General features: G+C 36.2%; 1 protein-coding gene across 1 annotated transcript; it reads right to left on the bottom strand.

The window, feature by feature from the left end:
• Positions 1–12,609: 12,609 nt before the first annotated feature.
• On the bottom strand, positions 12,610–25,106 carry chmp2bb (charged multivesicular body protein 2Bb). Its single transcript, XM_067404814.1, has 6 exons — positions 25,035–25,106; positions 24,563–24,654; positions 20,459–20,653; positions 19,688–19,790; positions 18,369–18,475; positions 12,610–13,931 (listed from the first exon to the last, which is right to left on the bottom strand). The coding sequence occupies exons 1-6, from the start codon at positions 25,066–25,068 to the stop codon at positions 13,818–13,820; spliced, it is 645 nt and encodes a 214-aa protein (XP_067260915.1). The 5' UTR covers positions 25,069–25,106; the 3' UTR covers positions 12,610–13,817.
• Between the last annotated feature and the right edge of the window lie 1,025 nt (positions 25,107–26,131).

Below are 26,131 nucleotides of genomic sequence, written 5' to 3'. Positions count from 1 at the left end.
AGGGAGGCACTGCTGTATAACCGAGTAAAGAATTACTCAGCAGTTGGATTGATTGTGTCCAGTTCACGTGAACACGACTCACTTCAAGATTTTTAAGCGTCATTTTCCTAAATAAATAAACAAAAAGATCTATCAGGCGAAATGACTTTCCTAAGAATTTCCCAAATACATTTTACAGTGTATGTGAGGATAGTGTGGTGTAAGATATATGTGTTGTAGTGATTATTAGGTCGTGTGGATTATGCTATCCAAGGTCCTCCAGGGTGGTTCAAATGGCTATATGATTCATTTTCAGCATGGAAACCTTCTGCAATCTGGCTGTTATGTAACCAGTGAAGCTCCGATTGTCAGACCTCAACAAGCAGAACAGATCCCACCAAATATAAGCACACTCAATAAATGATAGGGTTCATGCTTCATGACAGCCAGCGGTGCATATTATAAAAATAAACTCTGGAAAGGACTAGAGTAACTAGCCTACATGGAGGTAATGCATTCTAATATATGTGCATATTTACCCAAGAGTGAGATGGAGGGAAGATTACGTCTTAATAGAAGCAAACAAAACCCTGATTGGTCAGGATGTTTTACTCACATCAAAAGTTTTGCAGCAAATGTTGAAAGAGGAAATGTAGAGGATGGGAGGTCAGAGAAGCAGGGAATTGGATTTCTAATAACTCGGAGACAGAGATTGGGATCTGAACAGGAAGAGTGTCTGTAACAAGGCCAGGGCTTGCTTGAAAGACGGGGAAAAATGAGAGCGAGACATAAAAACGAGAGAGTGAAGGATATAAACCACGAACAGGTGGGCTATACTGAGGGAGGGAGGAGGGATGGGAAGCCTTTGTGATGATGCTCTCACACGGCTTGTCACTTTCCTCTCATTCTGTCAGTCTTTCCCTGGAGCAGAGATTCGTCATTATAGCTTATCTTGGATATAAAAACCCTATTCATCTGAACCCCATATGAAAGCCAAAGCTAAAATTCCTCCTGCGGAACACCAGTTTCTGTAAGCTTTGTTTACAGCAGATGTCAAGTCATTTCATTTAACCTGTGGAGAATTAACTGTTTACATCAGGAAAAATATTGTAGGTTCTGCTTTGCCTCCAGGTTGTATGCAAACATTCCCACATGGATAAATTATTTTTGTTTGCTAGAAAGGATGCCTTTTGAAAGTTTAAACTATAGTGAATGTTCTTAAAGTAATTGCTGACCCCAAAAAAGAAAATCATTTACTCACTGAGTTCACTGTCATTTGAACCCTATAAGCTGTTATTTTTGTTTTGCAGAACACAAAGTAAACATTTTTGAAGAACTTCCATGCAGCACTTTTCCACACAGAGATAGTTTTCAAACTTCTTGTTGCAAAAATATGAAGGAAGCTATAAATTTCAAAGTCCATTTATACTGTGTAAACATGGGCAAACTGCCTTTGTGCTCAGACATATATTTTTTTCTACTTGCTATAACCCCAAATCCTTAAGCTTTTGAATGATGAATAGACTGGATATCAGCTGTTACCACACAGCTGTGGGATATGCGTATGGCCTTTTAATCATACAAAACTGCCTAAATATCATGCCTAAATGTGTCTATAAACCCTGATCCTTCTCATTTCTCTTTATGCAGCACCACATTAGCCTGCAGCCCCATTATATGTTTGTGGAGTTGGAAGATTTCACTTGAGGATTAAATGTATACCCAAAAAGTGAGCCAAACTCATATGGCTTTCTTTCTTCTCTGGAACGCAAGATATTTTGAAGAAAAATGTTTCATGAATGAAGTCAGTGGGATTCAAAATGTTAAAGACCCTGTGGTGAAAATCAAGTTTTTAATGTTGTTCATATGTCTATGTGGTGTTTTTAATGCTTTAAGACAAACCATGTGTAAATTCATATGCCAACACCATTGCTGAGTATTTTCTCCTTAAAAATGTAGTTGAAAAAAGACAGTCTAAAACCACGATTTGAAATCACTGGTGTCTGTAGTGTCACAAACTACCTTGTACCAATCATGTCAATGTGCCGGCGGGATTTAGCATATCATTAACAGCGAACTAACAGGGGAGTCTCGAGAGAAGCCAGGTTATCCCGCTATATTTTTCTGTTGATATGAAAAATCGTATAGATTTAGCAATATGGCCGGTGAATGATGTATACTGATGTACACTATTATTGCCTAAAGTATTAGGACACCCTCCAAATCATTGAATTCAGGTGTTCCAATCACTTCCACAGGTGTATAAAATCAAGCACCTAGGCATGCAGACTGCTTCTACAAACATTTGTGAAAGAATGGGTCACTCTCAGGAGCTCTGTGAATTCAAGTGTGGTACTGTGATAGATGAAATTTCCTCACTACTAAATATTCCATGGTCAACTGTTAGTGGTATCATAACAAAGTGGAAGCAATTGGGAACAACAGCAACTCAGCCACAAAGTGGTAGGCCACGTAAAATCACAAAGTGGGGTCAGCGCATGCTGAGGTGTACAGTGCGCAGAAGTCGCCAACTTTCTGCAGAGTCAATAGCTACAGACCTCCAAACTTTGTGTGGCCTTCAGATTAGCTCAAGAACAGTGTGAAGAGAGCTTCATGGGTTTCCATGGCCGAGCAGCTGCATCCAAGCCTTTCATCGCCAAGTGCAATGCAAACTGTCAGATGCAGTGGTGTAAAGCCTGCCGCCACTGGACTCTAGAGCAGTGGAGACGTGTTCTCTGGAGTGACGAATCACGCTTCTGTCTGCTTCTGAGTTGTTAAAGCTTTTGTAAGGATTTTTATAAGGCAGCTCTCTGACTTTGACATGGAGAACAGGAACATGGTTTGTGTAACATTAGCAACACATTATTAGCTGTTTGATAACATAGTCAAGCAAAAGGCTAATCATGTTAATTTCCGTTATATGTCCGGTGTTGCAAAGAGCGATACCATTGTGCTGCGTTTACCTCGGTAAGTTGACTGAGTGGATCTCTGAGCTGGCAAGAGAGTGGAGGCGGGGCTAATTTGCATATTCATTAATCCGCATATATATTAAATAAGGCAAGGGTGTAGAGTTACATCCAAGCTATTTTAAGGCATGAAGACTTTTTTTTTTTTTTTTTCACAGGAAAAAAACGTTTAAATAAGCCATTTTGGTGATCAAAAATGAGTTTTAAGGGATAAAATTATTGAATGCAGGGGGACTTTAAGCTTCATAAAAGACAAAGTTAGTGTCAAATAAATCAATACTTGTATATTATGAAATTACAAGATAAACTGATGAAAATATAATCTCAAATCAGTTCAAAGTTCAATGCACACATACATCAAATATAGTAACACAAACCTTCAATGTCAACTAAGTCAAACTGTTCTTGCATGTCACAAATATCAAATATTATTCATTGTATGGACAAAAACAGTTGAAAAATTCTCATCAAAATCTTTTATTTTGTTCCACTGAAGAAATAACACCATATAAGTTTAGAATGACATGATTAAATGAACTCTTCCTTTACATCTAATCTCGCAGACACTTTGGCATGAAATATAAGGAATGTGTGTGTGATCTATACAGTGTAGGGTTAAGCAGACTGAAACACAACTTGGTACAAATACGTTCTACAAAACCTGGTGCAATCTGGGCTTAAGTGTCTTTTCAAGAGGCTTATTTCACAGGTCACTTGTATCTTGAACCAAACCTCTGATATTTGCGTCACAGGCCCAGGAGGGCACTTCATACAACATTTATCATCTTGTCAGTATTGAGACAAAATGACAAATAACCTATACATATCTTAACCATAAGGCAGCATGGTCGGATAGCACAGCAAAGCATCACACTTTTGTTACATCACATAGAACTGAATATAATGTAACAGAAGTAAAATTCCCAATGGATAATTTGTGTGTGTGTGTGTATCAGGATGCCTTCCTTTTTGGGTGACACCATTTGACGTGTTGATCAGAGATAAAAGTTGGATCTGACATCCATCTCTGAATTTTAACTTTTTTTTAACCACTTCACATTGTTGTAATGAGTTCACAAAATTGATTCTTCAGACAGACTGCTCTCACTCATCTCTTTTCATTATGCTTTGTCTTTCACTCTCAATAAACTAAATGTGAATAGTTATAACCTTATTGATTTTTTTTTTTTTTTTTGTCACACAACCCAGACAGAGATCCAGACACCACACCTCCATCTCTTCTCTGAACTTGCTTTCTCTGTCTCTCCTATACGCACACCAACACATACACATGACTTCCTTGGGAAATGTTCCCTCTGAGCTGCAAGTCTGTTGCTGTGCTTTGATGTTGCTCCTGCGCAGACAGAAAAAAAAAAAAAGAAAAATAAAAGAAATGCAAGAAAAAATAATGTGTGGGGGAAAAAGTGTTTTCTTGAGCTAACCGAATAGACAGCATATGCATTATACACATACACAATATTATACATATGAATGTTTGTAAGTTGTAAATAGTTATTTGTGTTAGAGTTTTAGAGTTGTTTTTCAAATCTGTAACTGTCAAAGCCACCTCATTACTGATTTTCTGGAGCTCAGCCATCCAATTACAGTCACAAAAAACATTAAAGCTATCCCATGGCTTTATATCACCTTTTCCTTTTAACATTGTGAAGTGCTCACATGCATTTTTGCTAATTTTGGCCTTCATAAACATCATTGTTTTTATATAAATGGAAGAGATACTGCAACTCTAAACTCAGTTGTGTATTTCCAATGCTGTCCCATCATCTACAGAGAGAAACTGCCACTCAGAATACACATAATGATGGATCATGGATGTGAAGACAGGATTGTGAAGATATTTCACTGGAGCTTGGTCTTCATATCATGTTCAATGTCAATTGCTATTTTATCTATTCATATTTATTTATGTATTCAGCAAATAACTGTTGTTAGAGCACTGTCATTTTTACTACAATTTCCCATGCAGGACAATAGAAAGTAAATATATAGTAATATTATTACTATATATTTACTTTCTATTGTCCTGCATGGGAAATTGTAGTAAAAATGACAGTGCTCTAACAACAGTTATAATATTATTAATGAAAATATATTATTATTTAAAAGGTTATTTATAATACCATTAAAGTCCCCCTGAATTTTTTTTTTTTTAAAGTTTTTTAGCTTTGAGTATGAATATGTTAGCCTTAAGGTTATGAATAAGCTGGTGTGTTCCAAAACAATGAAAAAATTTGCATTTAGGAGATATAAGGATTCAAAACTTACAGTCTCTCACTTCCGTTAAAATGGATCACGAATTTCCATGACATCGCACTTCAGCTTCTGTCCAATCAAATGCTCTCTAGAATCTGAAGTCACGCCTCCTCCTACCCTCGAAATCGGTCATTTGCTCACACATTTACTAGTTTCTACATGGTGAATGGCACATGGTGCACTATATAGAGAATAGGGAATGATTCAGACAGTGTATATATGCTTTCCTTTGACACGAATGAAGTCCGCTCTGTCTGAGACACAAAAGCACAGAGCGGATCATAATATGCGCGTCAGGAGTCGGCTCAGATCACAAAAGGTATCGGACCCATTTGAATTCTGCACAGGATGCTGTATATAAAAGCAATATAAAGCACATTGGGAGGAGAAACGGTTAGCGATTAGAAGGAAACTGAGGTTTTACAGAGTACTAATGGCACTGTCTGAGCTGTAACATAAACACACTTTCAATCAATCATTCAAAAGTTATCACATTTACATGAATTGTGGGTACATAACTGGTTACATGTAGCATGTGTGGACATGATATAAATTTTATGCAGTTGAAAGATGCTTGATAAGTCAGTTTCAAATTGTTCAAATTGGTCTCTGTGGGTTTTTCTGTAAAGTTAGGTCACTCAGAGAAACAGGCCTGCATTGTCTCTGTCTCTTTTGATCTGGAGATCAAAGACTCTTTATCTTCTTGGGCTTAAATTGTGTTGTCTTTTTGACCATTTGGTTTCTACAAATAACTTAAAATTTTTCCACCTTTCCTTCAGTCAGGAAGCATGTGTCATAAAAGTACCTAGCAGGGGTTGTTCTGTAGATGGACTGGAACCGAAAATTAGATTCTCTGAGCTTGGGTTTCTGGAATTATGTTTTGAAAGAATCATCTGAACGATTCATTTGTCTGGTTCATCCATGGATCCCACAGTAGCATATTCAAAAGCATGGTTGGTACCTTATAAAAAGGGTTGAATTTAGCACCAAATAGGGTTCTACTATTGTTACAAGCTGAAAAACCCTAATTTGGAACCATTTTTTCTTAAGAGTGTGGAGTGTTTCTGCTCAGGTGTTTAAAGGATCTGCCCAATAAAAGGTTTTGCTCAGCAAAAACACAAATTAGAGGGACCATTGGTGTATTAAATCAATTTAAATGCAATAGCCAGCATCTGCTACCCCTCTTTGATAAATGCTGGCAGAAGAACATAGATGTCCTTGTGCTGGATTGAAAATACTACTGCTCTGATCACAGCTGTAGTACAATCATGAGCATTGTGTGTCTCAAAATAACATACAGAAATGCCCATACTTTACATTAGACCTACCTACAACCCTCACACATAAGTGTATGATTGGATACCATCATAAGGAACCCATAATCCATGAATTCATAAAAAGATGGAACTTTCCATAGCTCATGAAAGATAATAATAGGCCTATCCAGGCATTTTAGGCATTGTTGCCATCAGGCGATGTTGATGCAAATGGAAGCAGGCATGACAGATATATATTTGATTATTGAATTGCTTGGTCCCTTCCTACTGCCAACCAGCAACATTGCCTTTGAGATTGTGGTGTATTGTTACAAAATAGCTGTAATGACATTTTAGCTCATTAATCTTGTTAATACCATAATTAAAAGACACTTCAAAGCTGGTTTAAAGCAAAAGTGATTGAACATGGTGAATGAAAGCCTCATTAAAAAGTGATGTGTTTAATATGTTCTCTTATAACTAAATGTTGTAGACAATTTCTTGGGGTATCCAGGTTTCACTAGAACAATAGAGCAAAACTGGCTCATGTAACAGGGTAAGTTTGAGAAATGCATACACTGTGTCTATGGGCTGTCAGTTTTTACAATGTTATAAAATATAGCTCAGGCACAAAACATTGGCTGTGCTGTCTGCCGAGTTATTTATGAGATCAAACAAAGATTTCAAGCTCAAGTTGTTGCCAAAAAGGTATTAGGAGTATATGTTGGTCATATTTCAATGTCATAGCTCTTCATAGTTTTAGGGTAAAATGTTCCCACTTAGTCAACAGGAGTAACATGCCAGTTATTGATGTTTTCTTGTTTGAAAAGGGAAATGGTTATTATCCTACACAATTTATTTAAATTACCACAATCTATCTCAGAGAAGAAAAAAAACAATGTTAATTAAAATTTCCTAGAATTTGCATGCAAAACAGCATAAATTACTTCCTTTCAAAATGTAAATAAATTCAGAAGAACAAAAAAACGGTTGCTGTTCTGCAGCAATGCAATTTAACCATTATCCCTTCCCATGAATAAGTAGAGGTGACTGCAGTAAGTGAATTATTAGGAGTGTTTTGTTCAACATTAATTACTTTTTTCCCCACTAGACTTTTTTCTCCATTACTTAGTGGCATCACCAGTGCGCACCTCCTCGCAGTCCTCATTGAAATGCTTGTGATGACAACTGTTTAACACTGAAGATGTCTGATCCATGTGACCCCATAATGCATAATATACTGACTGTTATTTGGCAGAGGTTTTAGCTGCTGCAAACTTTAAGACCTATACACCGATCAGGCATGACATTATGACCACTGACAGGTGAAGTGAATAACACTGATTATTTCTTCATCACGGCACCTGTTAGTGGGTAGGATATATTAGGCAGCAAGTGAACACTTTGTCCTCAGAGTTGATGCGTTAGAAGCAGGAAAACTGGGCAAGCGTATGGATTTGAAAGAGTTTGACAAGGGACTGGGTCAGAGCATCTCCAAAACTGCAGCTCTTGTGGGGTGTTCCTGATCTGCAGTGGTCAGTATCTATCAAAAGTGGTCCAAGGAAGGAACAGTGGTGAACCGGAGACAGGGTCATGGGCGACCAAGGCTCATTGATACACGTGGGGAGAAAAGGCTGGCCCGTGTGGTCCGATCCAACAGACGAGCTACTGTAGCTCAAATTGCTCAAGGAGTTAATGCTGGTTCTGATAGAAAGGTGTCAGAATACACAGTGCATCACAGTTTGTTGTGTATGGGGCTGCATAGCCGCAGACTAGTCAGGGTGCCCATGCTGACCCCTGTCTACTGCCGAAAGCACCAACAGTGGGCACGTGAGCATCAGAATTGTACCACAGAGCATTGGAAAAAGGTGGCCTGGTCTGATGAATCACGCTCTACTGGGTGGTTACCCTGCTCGCTTGATAAACAAACTACAGCTGGTCCAAAATGCAGCAGCTAGAGTTCTTACTAGAACCAGGAAGTATGACCATATTAGCCCGGTTCTGTCAACACTGCATTGGCTTCCTGTTAAACATCGTATAGATAGGGCTGGCCGATATACCGCATGCGATTGTCACGTGCATTTCGTCAGTAAAGCCGGTTCCCTGATTACAGCTAAATCGCCATCACCTGCTTTCAAATGGAGCGCCATTTAATAGACAGAGCCGTAGTTCACTGACAAGCCACGCAAGCAGGTGATGGCGATTTAGCGGTAATCAGGGAACCGGCTTTACTGACGAAATGCGCGTGACAAATGCATGCGGTATATTGCCCAGCCCTACGTATAGATTTTAAAATCTTGCTAATCACTTACAAAGCACTAATTGGTTTAGCTCCCCAGTATCTGAGCGAGCTCCTAATGCATTATAGTCCTTCCCGTCTATTGCGATCTCAGAGTTCAGGCCAATTGTTAATACCTAGAATATCAAAATCAACAGCAGGCGGTAGATCCTTCTCCTATTTGTCATCTAAACTCTGGAAAAAATTTCCTAGCATTGTTCGGGAAGCAGACACACTCTGTTAGTTTAAATCTAGACTAAAAACGCATCTCTTTAACCTGGCATACACATAACGCATTATCAATTTATGTTTTCAAATCCATTAAAGGATTGTTAGGCTGCATAAATTAGGTCAGTGGACATTTAGTTGGGGACATTTGATATTCAACAATGTTTTTGATCTGCCTGACACCATTGCATGCGAACTACATTAATAACTATTGATTTTTACAATGGAATGAATCAATACAGAATTTACTTAAGCTGGACAATGACACCATTTTCTTTAAAAGCTGCTGTGCAGCCAAAATTATTTACCTGTTATCACTGTAAAGCTGCTTTGACACAATTTGCATTGTGAAAAGCGCTATATAAATAAAGGTGACTTGACTTGTTTCAGACCATGTACACCCTTTCATGGAAACAGTATTCCCTGGTGGCTGTGGCCTCGTTCAGCACAATAATGTGCCCTGCCTCAAAGAAAAAATGGTTCAGGAATGGTTTGAGGAGCACAGCAACGAGTTCGTTCCGATCCATGGAGGCCCCACCTTGCAACTTACAGGACTTAAAGGATGTGCTGCAAACATCTTGGTGCCAGATACCACAGCACACCTTCAGGGGTCTAGTGGAGTCCATGCCTCGATGGGTCAGGGCTGTTTTGGCAGCAAAAAAGGGGACCAACACAATATTAGGAAGTAATGTTATGCCTGATCAGTGTATATAATATATAAGACAATTAAATAAAATGTTTGGAAGGTTTTTTTTATTATTATTTTATATTTTACACTATCATTGATCTTGTCTTGTCTATAAGAACATTTACTGCAAATTTAAGATTTATACAAATAAATGTAATGACCTGCTGTAGACTAGAGAGTAAGTCATTTTAAATAATAATAAACTAAATTAGCATATGATTTTATTATTATAGCAGGTATTCATTTCCATAAATTCAAGTTCAAGATTCAAGTATCGTTTAGTCTTTTAAATACAGAAGCTGTTATAAACTACTTTAGAGATTAGTGATTAAGAAATGCCAGAAAGTTATTAAAATTAACCACAAAAGGGTCTAATCATTTTAATGAATGTTAATCAATTCACATTGCACATTGGGACTATAGTTAATAACACATTTTTCTTCCCCTATGGGTTTGTTTCCAGATTGAATTCTTGAATTTTTAATAGTTTTCAATGCGAGTCAAATTTGATTTAAGCACTACAAGTGGGTGCAGTTTTTCTTTTTCTTGTAAAAATGTATTAAGAAGATATGGGACAACTAAACGCTTAATTGCAGCTGAAAGCATGGATCAAGTTTTGCCAAAATATTTAACAAACAATCATGCAAAAGGCAAAGGCCTTTGTGTTTCTCTGCAGCCTCTAGATTCTATATAGCCATATTCATGACAAAAGATGGACTTTCATCTCTTCATATTGACCCACACACAAAATCTCCCCGTCATATCCTACGGTGTCTGAGTGAATAATATAGACAGATATAAAAATGTCAACTTCTGAAGAAAAGTCAATATCAATTGCTTCTGCCAAACGCATACCTGCAGAATCATTTCTAGCCTTGGGCCTGTCTGACCATGGCTGCCCAGAAGCTGTAGTTAAACTTCACACAGTCTTTTGGCGACATCTCTGTTACTTTGTTTAACCATATACTGCAAAACAAATAATAAATAAAAAACAGATGGAAAATATTAAAATGTTAAAATTAAGATACCTTTGGACTTTGAGTTGGATTCTTCTTCATGGCTAGTCTGGCATGACCTGACTGGGATGGAATATTCAAGTATTTGCGAGTGGGAGGCCAGCATTTGCCTATGAGTCATGCATACTTGCGTCTCAAGACGTTCAAGGAGGCCAGAAGGATTTTACTATGTGCATCTTCTGTCTCTCTGTGAAATGAAGTGAAAATGTGAGGGTGACACATTTTTCAGTAATCCTCAAAGGACTCCTACACTAGTGGCAGTTTCTGGGTTTGAAGTCAGTAAGCTGTTAAATTGAGATAAATGCTTCCGAACGACCGTAACCAAAAAGGTTTGTATTATCTCAGACTCAAGTCTCCCAACTATTGTACTTTTTGAAATACAGGATTAAGGTCAGAGAAACAGTCTGTTTTTTTTAAACATATTTCAAGCAATATGTGACTCTCTCTTTCTTTAAAGAGGGCAATTTAAAGAGTTAGTTCACCCAAAAATGAGCCATAAAGCCTTCATTTATCTTCAGAACACAAATTAAGATATTTTTATTAAATCCAATGGCTCAGTGAGGCCTGCATTCACAGCAATGACATTTCCTCTCTCAAGATCCATAAAGGTACTAAAAACATATTTAAATCAGTTCATGTGAGTTCAGTGGTTCAATATTAATATTATAAAGCGACGAGAATACTTTTTGTGCACCAAAAAAACAAAATAACAACTTTTCAACAATATAGTGATGGACTGAGTTCAAAACGCTGCTTTAGAGCTTTATGAATCGAATCAGTGACTCAGAGCGCCAAAGTCACGTGATTTCAGCCATTTGATAGGAGATCAGAGTCACTGATTCGATTCATAATGCTCCGAAGCATTGTTTTGAAATCGGCCCATTACTATATTGTTGAAAAGTCATTATTTTTTTTATTTTTTTTGGCGCACAAAAAGTATTTTCGTCGCTTTATAATATTATGGTTGAACTACTGAACTGATTTAAATACATTTTTAGTACCTTTATGGATCTTGAGAGAGGAAATGTCATTGCTGTGAATGCAGGCCTCGCTGAGCCATCAGATTTAATCAAAAATATCTTAATTTGTGTTCCGAAGATGAACGAAGGTCTTAGGGGTGTAGAACGACATGAGGGTGAGTAATAAATGACATTATTTTCATTTTTGGGTGAACTAACCCTTTAATGTTAATTCCAATATTCTGGAAACTTTCATTAACAATTATTGGAATTCTGTTAACATCAGATTGATGATTACTATTACCACAAACATATTTTAAGACATTTTCAAAAAATAAATCTAGATAAAATTATTGTTGAAGGCAATATTGGTCTTATATGTGGGACTAATGCCCAAGAAAACAGATAAATTTTAATTTGCAAATCAAAGTACATTTAAGAATTTGGGGTCTGTATGATTTATATTATAATTATGTATTTGCATGCTTACCAAGGCAGCATTTATTTATGTTTTATTTAGGTTTTAAATTGTCATTTATTCCTGTGATAGTAAAGCTGAATTTTCAGCAGCCATTATTTCTGTCTTCAGTGTCACATGATCCCTCAGAAATAATATGCTGATTTGGGGCTAATATTATAATTATAAACATTGAAAACAGTTTGATTTGATTTTTTTTTTTTTTTCAAGATTCTTTGATAATTAAAAAGAACATTTATTAAAAATGTAATTTTTGTTACATTATAAATCTGAATTGAATTACAGTCAATTTTGACCTATTTAATTGATCGTTGCTAAATAAAATAATTTCTTTAAAAAATTTGCATCTTATGCACTTGGTAACTAATGTAAATATTTAAGCATGTTTATCTGCCCTCTAGTGGTAAATGGCTATTTAAGCAAATAACTTCCCACAAGTCTATAGAAACAAAACATAAACAAGTCACATATTATTACAAATTTTATTTATGGTTAAACAGGGCATATAATCCCCTTAAATTTGAACAATACCTGTCAGTGAACAAATTTTAAGAAAGGAAAGTCATCACCCATATTTCAAAACTCTCACTGTAGATTAAACAAACTCTAAACTAATTAACCTTTCATGCTTACATTATTTACATCCTTATGATATATTGCAGTGTATAAGTGTCTATCGTCAACCTAAAACCCATTTCTGTGCATAAAGATCAAGCTGAGTATGCTGCTTTCACGTGCGACTCAAAATAACAATCCTTACTTTGGTCACAGCCTGATTTAAATTAACAGGAAATATTAACCTTTCAAGTGTCTCTGAAGTCAGAATAACTGACTTGATCGATACACCTATACAACCGCAAGAGAAAACCACACACACTGTCAACCTGAGACCTCAGGCACATGAAAAAAAAAAAAAATCAAGGAGAGCTACCATCTTCAGACATCACAGGAGGATAAATAATGTGCTCAACAGGAACACACTTCTTTTAGTTTGGCATTGCCCCTGAAAAGCAGCTGAATAAAATATGAGCACTCAAAATATCCAAGCAAGATCTGAACCCAGAAGACAAACTCCATCATTTCCAGTTCATAAATGAAGTGAAGGTGAGAACAGGAAACTAAAGATGTGACTCACACAAGTGTTTTGTCATGCACCAGGAGAACAGCAAGGTAAAGTGAGGACAAGACAAAACACTGCGAGACTAAAGAGCCAGCCCTGTCACTTCTTATGTTTACAGAGGTAGAGTTCTTCTGTCAAACTTATTTACACCAATGCGATTTTCAGAGTTATTGATCAAAGAGACTGAAGTTGTAGATTTCGGGGGAACACAATCGCCTTATTCTTGACGGCATTGTATATTCATTTACAACATGTGTATTCAAACTTTTTTATTTTTTTGTCCTTCTAAAGCCAAAAACAGAATCCTAAACAACCTTGCTAGTCATATCTCATGGTCAAAAATAAATAGTAATATTTAAAAAATTGCATTTGCCATCTGTGGCACAGTTATCCCAGAGAAGGCATGTCTGTGACTGTGAATTTTTAGACTGTCCATTTATCAGCAACTGTGTGTATATGTATTAGTATTCGGTATGGATGTATCCTAATGCGTGTCTGTGAATCTGAGTGGAGTGTGTTGTTGCCTCCTGTTGCCAGGCAATAATCAGGTGTTTGTGTGCGTGTGTGAATGAGCACTAGTCCACTCCAAGGGCTTTGAGCTGTCTCTCAATCTCCTCATCTGATATACCATCTGCTTTGGATGTGGCGGCGCTTGGTTGCTTTCGGCCAGCTGAAGGGGCATGAGCCATCTGCAGGGGAAACAAAAAATCCATTATGGATCAAAATACGATATGATGGATAGTGCTGCTGCAATCAAAGTCTCAATAATTATGACACTGCACTGCGTAGGCCGTAGGGAACAGAAAAACAATATTTAATTCTCTATGAATCTCTAAAATAAAATATGCGTGAATTCTTTCACAGAAATTATGATTCATTCAAGTTTGCGCTTAAAGGTGCCATCAAACGTTTTTTTTTTTACAAGATGTAATATAAGTCTAAGGTGTCCCCTGAATGTGTCTGAAGTTTCAGCTCAAAATACCCCATAGATTTTTTTTAATTAATTTTTTTAACTGCCTATTTTGGGGCATCATTAACTATGCACCGATTCAGGGGCTGCTGGCCCTTTAAATCTCATGCTCCCTGCCCATCGAGCTCACGACTCTATTATACAGTGCATTTACAAAGTTTACACAACTAATATAACCCTCAAATGGCTCTTTACAAGATGTTCGTCATGTATGCTGCATGCATGCTTCGGGTCATATGAGTATAGTATTTATTTGGGTGTTTATATTTGATTCTGAACGAGTTTGATAGTACTCTGTGGCTAAAGCTAACATTACACTCCAATTACTGTTGGAGAGATTTATAAAGAATGAAGTTGTGTTTATGAATTATACAGATTGCAAGTGTTTAAAAATGAAAATAGCGACAGCTCTTATCTCCATGAATACAGTAATAAACGATGGTAACTTTAACCACATTTAACAGTACATTAGCAACATGCTAACAAAACATTTAGAAAGACAATTTACAAATATCACTAAAAATATCATGTTATCATGGATCATGTCAGTTATTATCGCTCCATCTGCCAATTTTCGCTGTTGTTATTTCTTGCTTACCTAGTCTGATGATTCAGCTGTGCACTGCCCTTGTCTAATGCCTTTCATAATGTTGGGAACATGGGCTGGCATATGCAAATATTGGGGCGTACACCCCGACTGTTATGTAACAGTCGGTGTTATGTTGAGATTCGCCTGTTCTTCGGAGGTCGTTTAAACAAATGAGATTTAAGAAGGAGGAAACAATGGAGTTTGAAACTCAGTGTATGTCTTTTCCATGTACTGAACTCTTGTTATTCAACTATGCCAAGGTAAATTCAATTTTTTGAATCTAGGGCACCTTTAAAGTGCCCCTATTATACTTTTTCGGATATTACCTTTCATGTAGTGTAATCAGTAGCTGCCTTTACTATGTTTCACTTGAAACGGGCCTTGCAACAGAAGCAGCCTCTGCTTACGTTTGAAAAAGAGCTTCGCCCCCCACCGCACACACATCAGGGTCGGAAATTAACGGAGGCAAAAATGCCACAAAAAGCAAAAAAAAAAACAAAATCCAATTTATGGTGCAAAAAAAAAAAAAAAATCTATAAACAATACCACACAAGCAAGAGTGCCATTTTCCCGATAATCAGCACGTCTGAAAATGTGATTTTGATTTTAGTTTAATAAACAAGAAGTCAATATTAGGTGACTTACATTTTAGACTTAAAATATTGTTTTTGCTCTATTTTGCCAACAAAATTATCTCCAAACTAATCCATTGTAATCCATCTCCAAACTATTCGATCCATTGTAAATCTCTGAGCAACACAATGATTTGTTACTGAATGAATCTGTGTCTTTGAATGAATCGGTCTAATGAATGAATGAATGACTCATCTATAAAGACAGGTGCGTCCCAATTCATGTACTTAAAGTATGCACTATTCTATGCCATTTTGTAGTATAAATAGTGTGAGTAGTTCACTTTAAATAACCAAAAAACGAAGTGTGGAATGTTGGACCCTTCATGCACTCAACTGTTGCAGCTTTAGTTATGTATAAGAGCGGGTGGGAGCAATCTGCTAAACTATTATTTATTACTATTATTTATTATGTTAATTATAGGCTTTGTACTTCGCTCGCGTTCCAACAATACATCCTTCACATGTGCTTTTTAAGTGAGTCGATAGTATAGGGCTGAACGCCACAGGTTGTACAGACTAGCCTATATATACATTGAGCAGTGTAACTTGGATTGACTGTATTTTATTTTGAAACAGGCTGTGATGTCAAGTAAAAAATGTGAGAACTGATTGTGTGTATGTTGTGTATGTGCACAAGGCGCCGGCGCGATTTCTCCATTCAAACGCTGCGGGTATGTGACGTGTGAATACTCATATTCTGTTGTTTTATATGCCATATTTGCACATATATAAAACTAAAGCCTTGAAAATAACATTTTGGTATTTTTAATGGGTCACACCGAAATGAACATCACTAATTTTAATCCAATTGTCACTCTTCCAGCTGCTGCGCTGAAGGTTCACTCTCTGCTACACTAAACATGAGGACATGCCTCAGAAATGAGATGCAGCTATGGTCTCATCATGTTTATGCCAGCACAGCACTATATCTATGGATCTATGTTTGTTTTGCATTTCTGCCTGAGTTTCTTGCTCAGGCAGAAATGCAGGGCTCTAAATCAGACTCCGATGCTGAATGACAAAATAACCTTATAAAGTTCGGTAACACTTTATTTTACAGTGTCCTTACTATAGTAATAACTACAAATTATGTATAATTACATGCAACTAACCCTACAACAAACCTAAACCTAACCATAACCCTATAGTAAGTACACATAGTTAATTAATATTACTCAGTACTTACCAGTTAATGCATAATTACACTGTAACAAGGACATGTTCAAATAAAGTGTAACCTAAAGTTTATACACTTCATGGCCGAGCATAAGTACATACATAGTGTATAAGTGCTTAGTGTATAATGCTTCAACTGCAATTGTAGGTGATGAGGACTCTGGCTCGAATTGATAAGGTAAAACCAAACGGCATCCTTACTGTTTGTCATTTACATATAATAATTCATTAATAATTAACTCCTTTCTATTTTTTATTTATTTATTTATTTTCAAACAGTTAAAATATTTTTTGCTATGGTACCGAATGTGAGACCAAGAATTGCAAAAATATGGTACTATCTAATTCAATTTTGGTATCATGACAAAACTAACTTATATAATAAAAAAAGTTCACATGTAGTCTAGGCTTATATGAAAGGTGTTTATGGCAACTTTTCTGGAGTTCACAGAAGCAGAAGTTGTCATAGGTGGGTTAACATCGGTTAACATCAATAGTGATAATTGGGAGACTATAGCAAATCTGTTTACTCAAAGATCTTGCTGCATGTGCACTCAGGACATCTGAGAACGTAAGGATACTTTTTGAAAGAGTGATGAATGGCTGTGCAGGTGATGCTGTGTGGAATACTCTTGACATATTGGTGTTTTTTTGTGCAAATTTAAGAGGCAATCACAAATCTATGCACATAAACAATGGTAATTTTACATGAAAAACTTCTATTGAAGAACCTGTACAAGAACACTTGTATGCAATTATCATTAAATGAAACCCACTGTGATGTAAAATTCTCTACTGGCATTTGTAAATAGGGATTTTATAGTTACATAAACATTAGGGCTGCATGATACAAGTGAGTAATGTGATGTGATAAACTTGTTGGTTTACTTCATAGCTCCTGTTTTTAGTTAGGAGATCAGTATCTCCTGTTCTTTCTATTTAAATAAAACATATCTTAGATTAAACCACAAATCTTGTACTGAAGTGACATTCTGAAAGACTGATCCAGGATTACTCTAAGTCAAATGCAAAACCTAAAAAAGGCTTGAATGCATAGGGTTCAATTATTTCTATGCTAAATGTAATGTAGAACATCGAGATCAACAAATTATGGGAGGCTCAGCGCTTTGACACTCCATTTTGTGTGATCTTTTCTCATATTGCTTCTTTACATATAGTTATATATCAATGTGAAAAAACAGGCCTTCTAAACAAAAGTTTTTTTAAAAATAGATCAAAATTTTAACTTATGGAAGAAGGTTAGAGCTATCCATGCTTGCGTGCTTAGACAGAATGAAGAGGTTTGTCATATTTCTACTCTAAATAGCAAGTGTGGTCTGCAGGTTTTATTATAACCACTTCTGACTGAGCATGGTCATCAAATTTAAAAACCAAAATGCTTCCCCACAGTCGAGGTGCTTCCTCATTTTGGCCTTGTTTGATTGCAAAAACATTTGTAAATTCAGTTAAACATTCTCTGTACCACACTGGCATCACTGCTGCTTGGCTGTTGCATATGACAGACATATATGCATAATCAATTATGCCAGTATTTTCTCTGAATCTCCATAAAGTCTATGGATTAATGCAGTGAAATCATATCGCAATGCATAGGACTTTTTTATTCAATATATTATGCAACCCTAATGGACACAAATGGATTTCAACACTAATGCACAACAGTAATAAGACAGTTTATTGAATCTAGTGCCTTAACATGATTTGACTGATGCCCATATAATCTTTCAGTTCTTACCTTTCCTGAGATCTCAATTCCAATTTCATCCAACACCTGATTCACAATGTCCTGAGTTTCTTCCTCATCACCAGAATCCTCAAAGATCTCATCCAGAGTGTCGTTCACTGTAAACGGACACAAACACAGGGGAAAGAAAAGGTTTAAAAAACACATCTAACTCATTATTACAATTAAAAAACACATCTAACTCAAGTTGGCTACAGGTGCAAACACAATGTAAGAAAGGTGAACTTAAAACCAAAATGTCAAAAAGTTGCATTTCGTACTACACTTGAGTAGGTAAGTCTCTTATGCTTACTAAGGATGCATTTATACAGTAAATTGTGAAATATTATTACAAATAAAATAACTGTTTTTTAGGATTCTTTGATGTAAAGAAAGTTAAAAAAAAAACAGCATTTAATTAAAAAAGAAATATTTTCTGTCTTAACTGTCACATTTTTAGTAATTTAATATATCCTTCCAAAATAAATGTAGTAACTTCTTTCAAAAAAAGAAAAATGAATGGTAGTGTATACATTTTTTGAGCAATAATATTAGTGTGCAGTCATTTACTTTCTGTCATTTCTTTCCCTGTTTTCACCTGGTATTAAGATGCGTTTTGGTTGATCGGATCACAAGTGGACGAGGGAGACATATCGGTTTAAACCTGGTATTTTAATCCGTCTTTTTTGTCCACTTTCAACCACTTCTGTCCTGCTTTTTTCAATTTACATATGAACGCGCACATGACGGCGGAAAAACACACGGAGAGCAGCAGCAGCAGACCGGCCGAACGTGGTGAGTGTGTGTTACAAATCAGGAATGGTGAGAGAACATTGTGCTTGGTACATTTTTTTGTCTTCAAAGCAAACTTGGGTCTTCAGCTGACAAAGTTTAAATCCCATCTGGCTAGCGTGCTTTCGATAATGTTTGCGCATTAAGTCAAGAGAGTAGAGTAGGTGGTCTTTATTGGCTGTTCGAACACATTCCACCACATGAGTGTTTACAATACGAAAGCAATCCGGTCGAATATGTTTTCGACTACCTCTGGAAGTGATCGAAAGTGGACAAGCTCAAAACGTTTTAGACCCAGTTTACACCTGTATTTAGCGTTGTCCACTTGTGATACGATCGAACAAAACACATCTTAATGCCAGGTGAAAACCAAGTGGGCCTCTTTTTTTCACTCAATCATTTTGGAAACAACAAGCTATTCATCATAGGAGTGGCAAAAAACAAGGTTGTCAAATAACTTCCTTTAGGATTTCTATAACATTAACTATCAAAATCCACTTACAAAAACACCCGCAATAACAAATAAAAACACATCTTACTCATTTCTTCTGTCATGTCCATCTTTGCTGTTTCTTTCTGGAAGTTCTGGAGGGTCTGCATGGTCTTCTTTGGATCCATCTTTTTGTTGACAGCTTGCATTGTCTGTAAGTTGTTTTGAGAGAGGCAGAGGCACAAACAACTGAGTCACTCTTTGATTCATGTCCATTTTAAAATGTGCACTTTAGGCTACTTATGCAATTATGAAAGAATGATGGCTGTGTATCAGCATCCCACTACACTGCGCCAGTTATGCATTAATAGACCAACATATAGGCCCAAATTAGAACAAATACTAATAAAACCAAAACAATTTACCTACATTATTAATAGAGTTAAGTCGTGCACAACATCAATTTGCAGCCCTAGCCGGAAGCAATTTAGCATTTTTGAGCCATGAGTTCCCTTGGGAATTTAAAATGGGGGTTTTGAATAGTGCTTTTCCATTTGATTAAAATAAGGTTAACATTACTTTAATATCCTTTCACATGAAAGAGAATTTTATAAACAAAATATCAAAGTTGCTTTCAGTAACGTTTGCCACAATCCTTATTTTACTCCTAAATCCAAATCCATAAACCCATTAGAAATTCCATAGGGAAGCCATGGCTCTAAAATGCTCATTCTCTATGAGTTTTAGGACTACAAAATGACTTAAATGTGAAATCATAGTAGATCTGAATTGCCTAAATGGAACGGAGTTAAAATTCCTGGGGTTTAGAACAGACTTTTATCAAAGTTATCATGAGTTCAAAAAGACAAAAGGATCTTACTTTAGTGGTTGTGGCCATGGCACCAGCCATCTTCATCTGCGAGTTCATAAGCTTGGTTTGTGTGGACATGGAGGTGACCTTAGAGCTGACAGCATATGAACGCGTTTTCTGTTTCCTCACTTGCACAAGCTGCTTGGCTAAAATTTTACAGGCATCTCTGTTTCCTGTTTTAGCCATTTTCTTGATTTCCATCTCCTTTGATAAAGAAAACAGATAGTAGGAAATGGTTAAGGATGGATGGCATTATAACTGCATTACACAGTTCTCAGTTCACAGTTAAGCTAAAACAAGGCTTAGGCAGCGTAATAGTAAGATAAAAAAAATAATGTTTATTTGTATAAAACCTTTAATACATAAAACACAGATCTTTTGTACATTTATGTAAAAAGCCAAAGAAAAAAAATTTCTAATTCTTTCTTGCAAAAACAAACAACCTGTAAAAATGCTAAAGTAAATACCTGTTAAAGGTTTAGTTCACCCAAAAACTAAAATTCCGTCATTAATTACCCTCATGTCATTCCAAACCTGTAAGACTTTCGTTCATCTTCAGAACAAAAATGAAGATCTTTTTGATGAAATCTGAAGCTTTCTGTCACTCCATAGACAGCTACACAACTGCCACTTTGACACTTCATAAAGTTAATAAAGAGATCATGAAAGTAATCCATATGAATTGAGCAGTTTAATAAAAAAATTCTGAACTGTTTGCATTTTATTTTATATGTATTATCTTTTTATTATTGTAATTCCTTTTCTTGTTTTTATTTCATTTTTAATGTATTTTATATATTTTATGTATCATCTTGTCATTTCTGACTTTTAATGCATTTTAAATATTGCTGTCTGGTTGAAAGAGATGGAAGAATTAGGAAGAAAGCATTTGTGATAAGGTTAAAATTTGGTAAACTTGGATAAGGGGACAAACCATGGAGAAATTTGAGCTGTGGTGCATGGTTAAGATATCTCTGGATTGCAGTCAGGACACTTTCCAAAGGGGGAAATTTGAACTGGTTTGCATAGATAAAATATCTCCGGAAGGGGGATTAGGGCTGTATGACGCAGTTTGAGGTGTCTTGGCAAAAGGGGAGATTGAAACTTTGTTTATGAGTTTGAAGTGCCTTAACAGGTAGCAGTCCTGTCGTGTGAGGAAGATCTATTTAGATCCACTCTGATGGACAGCAACAACAACTACAACAAAAAACTCCCTAAGACTTCCTAGCTCATCCATCCAGATAGCAAAATTCTCTGTTTTTACTGTTATTTCTATTCCTTATGTTTTATTTTTATTATGTAAAATAAAAATAAATAAAAATAAAAATTGCCACTGTGTATGAAATTTGCTATACAAATAAACTTGCCTTGCCTTGAAGAGAAAAAGTAATTAATGACAGAATTTACATTTTTGGGTGAACTAACGTTTTAATTGGTTAACTTAGAGTTAAGTCTGTGTTTACATAATGTGTGTTCGGTGTTTAATTATTATGTGTATAAATACACACACATACATGTATATATTTAAGAAATATATGCATGTATATATAATTTATATTATATATAAATATAAATATTTTATATATAAATAAAACATTTTTCTTAAATGTATACATGAATGTGTTATACACACACACACATAATGTAAACACAGACTTTCATTTTGGACACGATTAATCACGATTATTCGTTGAACTGCCCTATACCTTATCATATATGGTGGAAAAACAAATTTTAACATTTTATTTATTTCTACTGTAAAACACGGTCAAATTTATTTAATTTTGTTTCAAATTTTTGTTATTAATAATGTACATTAGGGTGTTTGTGTTACTTTTTCTGTTATATTTGTATTTATTCACATTGTTTTAGTGTCGTACTGTTACCCTGATGGTGTGTGTGTGTGTGTGTGTGTGTGTGTGTGTGTGTGTGTGTGTGTGTGTGTGTGTGTGTGTGTGTGTGTGTGTGTGTGTGTGTGTGTGTGTGTGTATATATACCAGCCTATATATGGGTATTGGCCATGTTTTAAGGCCACGACCACTTATGATGAACTCAATTCATCATGTGGCTTTACATTTTACCACATGTATTATTATAATGGATATGGGTAGTACTTTTAAAGGTGAAAAGCAAAAGCAGATTATGATAGATCAAGTAAATTAATATATTATATCACTTAAAGTACACATGAAATCAAAATGGACCTTATTTGTTTTGTTAGCTCAAATTGTTAGTTTTGTGGTGAACAATTCATCCGTGCAAGTCAATCCACACAAAAAAATAGTTTGGCTTCGTAATATTTAATCAAAATCTGAAAATGCTCCTCCCCTCTGCAACGGTGCCCCTTCTCTAATGACATCAGTTTGACGGCTTGGGTTGAAATCGATTAAACCACTCCCCTGCAACCGTTAGTCTGCTATGAGCGAGAGATGGAGAGGAGGAGCGCTGAAGTAAAACTCTGCCCTCTATTCAATATTCCGTTTCACTTTGAAATACGTCACAACCGGGTGTGTCTCATACGTTCTGAAAAGTGAAGCCGCGGGCTCTTTGATCGCCCCCTGGAGGCTGGATGCAATACAGGTCATAAACCCCGCCCTCTCAATGCAGTCGAATGAGACTTCAGTGAAAACTTAAAAATAAATTCTGTTTCAAATAAAACTTTCTTAAAGATGGTTTTGGTCATTTAAGGTAGTTGTTATCACGCTGATATATATTCAATTGTTCGTTTTTGTGATGATTTAGATTTTAGCTAGCAATTTGAAGCTATAAAAACTGGGCGTTCGAAGTTGATTGACAGCTTGTCTGAGGACTGTCGGAGCTTCGAGGGGAGATTGAAGATGTATTAACTAACTATTAATTTTCAATTTCTTTGTTATTTAACACCAACAAAATGAGTTGTTCAGCAGTAAACTGAACTAACCGACCTACAGGATCTGACGGATCACTGAACCTTTTTCTGTAACATTAAGTATGGGTGTTACTTATAAGCTAATTAATAAATGTTATTAGTTAAGATAACATACCTAATGTTAACCATGTCGGGAAAAAGCAGATGATCATTATCTGGCAGTTATTTTTGTTATTTTTATGGGTATAAAATAATAATTAGCAGGACAAAACTAATGATAGCTTACTCTAATTACAGCAATCGATCTCCTGTAATGTTAGTTGAACGATTTAAAATGGCAGGACCGTTTCTGACGATTTAGAGTTGTTTCTAGTGGCATATTATATTGATTTTATCTACTAAATTTGCTGTTTCAAAAATATTATTGCTCTAGAAACAGAATAGCCTATTATTTTATAGGTAGAATTTTAAATTGTATATCATTTTTATAGTCTATTTAAAATACATTAATGATGACGCAGTCGTCTGGGCGGAAGTTTGATACCGCGACTCCGCCTCTGGGCTCCACTGACGATTCCTTCTGCGCATACCCAGGCTCCAAACTTTTTTTTTTTTTGGACGTATTGCATAACGTGTCAGTGCCCATTCAACGGTCCATTTTGGCTTCAGTTCAATACAATGGAAGGAAGTCTAAAAGTTCTAAAATATACAGGCACCAATATACCATTCTGTAATCCCTGAAACACTGTCACAGAACTTTATACTGTGAATTTATAGCAACTACAGTAAAGGTGATGATACACCGGGCAACTTTTTAAGCAATGTTGCTGGGCAATTTTGCCGAGGGATGTTGCTTGGGCACTTTCCCATTGAAAATGGGCAACAAATTTCTATCTGATAGAAATTTGTTGCCCATTCTCAATGGGTAAGTGCCCAAACTACTTTGTTTGGCGAAACTGCCCAGCAAAATTGCTCAAAAAGTTGCCCAGTGTATCATCACCTTTACTGTTTTTATGTTTACACTGGTTTTAAAATATAACCACTGAATTATGACGGGCAGCTATAAGAAAACTTCTGAAAGATACACAAAAACAGCCCTTATCTCAACTTGAAACAGAATCAAGAGCCGAGTCATAATCTGGTGACACACTAAGGCCCTCTGTGACATTAATGACATTACCTCGTGATCTCACACACCTCACTGCTGAGAAAGGGGAACATTTTGGCATCATATTCACGTCACATTTATGGGTGGGGATTCTCACCAGCTGTTTTTCCTGTCTTTCCAGTGCTGTCCGGTCTCTTGTAATCTGTCTCTGCGTTCCCCGCAGCTCTTTGTTTTGTTCTTTAATAACATCTGTAGTATGACAGGAGACATAGTTATCGATTACCCTTTAAATTAGTAATGCTGAAATTTCTGAATCAGTCATAACAAATAATATATATGTATCCTACTACTTTTATAAGACATATTAGAACGATACAGCAGTGGCCCAGTGATTTCATAAACTATTAGTTTGCTATCAAGACCACCTTTAACGCGATACTGTAAAGTAGTATTAGTTCTTAGACTCGAGTCAGATCAGCTTCCCCAAACACGTTTTAGAATAAAAAACAGGTTAAATGTATTAAACAACTGAACAATGAGTAACGAAACCAGACGATGATTGACGTGAGAGTGTTGCTGGGCGGCTTTGGAAAACAAACAAGCCCTTAGAGCAGCAGCAAAAAACTTACCATCTACGGTCTTTTTCTTGAATAACGATGCCATAACTGCAACAAACTCTGTCGACCACGAAACTAACAGAAAAGTAAGTGTTTCACAATGACTAATATCAAGTGAGAGTCGTCTATCAAAATATCATGACTATTTCCTGGTTCTTGGCAAGTAGGCGGAAAACTTGTGCTCTTCTGCAGAGATTGTTTCATTTTGATTGGTGTACGTTGCCGTGACGTTGCATTCAAGTCATCCAATCGTAACCTCATATTGGAAAGGACCGCCCATAGATCTGGCTGCAAAAACAGAGGACTCCTTTGTCGGATTTATGAGTCTCATAAACAAAATACGGGTTGGATTTTTTCCTTGTCCTTTTGAAACATAGTACAGAGCAAGCCAGGGGTTTTCAAACTTGGGTCCACAAGGGAGTGCTGGTGGTCTGTGGAAATGTTTAAAGGAAACTAGCGTAAAATGAATAATGAAAATACGATTAAAGGATTAGTTCACTTTCAAATTAAAATTTCCTGATAATTTACTCACCCCAAGATGTTCATGTCTTTCTTTCTTCAGTCGAAAAGAAATTAAGGTTTTTGATGAAAACATTCCAGGATTTTTTTCCATATAGTGGACTTCAACTGGCCCCAAACGGTTGAAGGTCAAAATTACAGTTTCATTGCAGCTTTAAAGCGTTCTATGCAATCCCAGACGAGAAATAAGGTCTTATCTAAAAACCATCGCTCATTTTCTGTAAATAAATAAATAATATAAGTTTTAACCATAAATGCTCATCTTGAACTAGCTCTCTTCTTCTTCTCTATTAGAATTCCAGCAGTGTAGATGCTGCTAAGTGTATTACTGCCCTCCACAGGTCAAAGTTTGAACTAATTGTTATATACTTGCACTAGCATATTGTATAGAGGGTATGCATGTGACGTCACCGTCGACCATTACGACTGCGGTCACGCCCGCTGAGTGGCAAAAGACTGAGCGGCAGCATTAGTTTTCAGCGTGAATGTCGCGAAAAAACACATCCAAAACGGGAAAGAGCTTTGTGACTGACTGTACAAATAGATTTGTCATAAAAAACTGCAGAAAGCAACAAAGAAAAAAGCTAATG

Source organism: Chanodichthys erythropterus, chromosome 12 (genome assembly GCF_024489055.1).
Source record: "Chanodichthys erythropterus isolate Z2021 chromosome 12, ASM2448905v1, whole genome shotgun sequence".
Classification (NCBI taxonomy): Eukaryota; Metazoa; Chordata; class Actinopteri; order Cypriniformes; family Xenocyprididae; genus Chanodichthys; species Chanodichthys erythropterus.
The sequence above is the reverse complement of the archived record's forward strand: the minus strand, read 5'-3'. Positions and strand labels throughout refer to the sequence as shown.

Bases quoted from the DNA above. Each gene is read 5' to 3' on its own strand.
- chmp2bb (XM_067404814.1), bottom strand. From the start codon at position 25,068: ATGGCATCGTTATTCAAGAAAAAGACCGTAGATG. The intron at 24,655-25,034 runs GTAAGTTTTTTG...GTCATACTACAG, and splicing joins CAAGAAAAAGACCGTAGATG to ATGTTATTAAAGAACAAAAC. The intron at 13,932-18,368 runs GTAAGAACTGAA...TTTCCCCTGCAG, and splicing joins GAATTGAGATCTCAGGAAAG to ATGGCTCATGCCCCTTCAGC.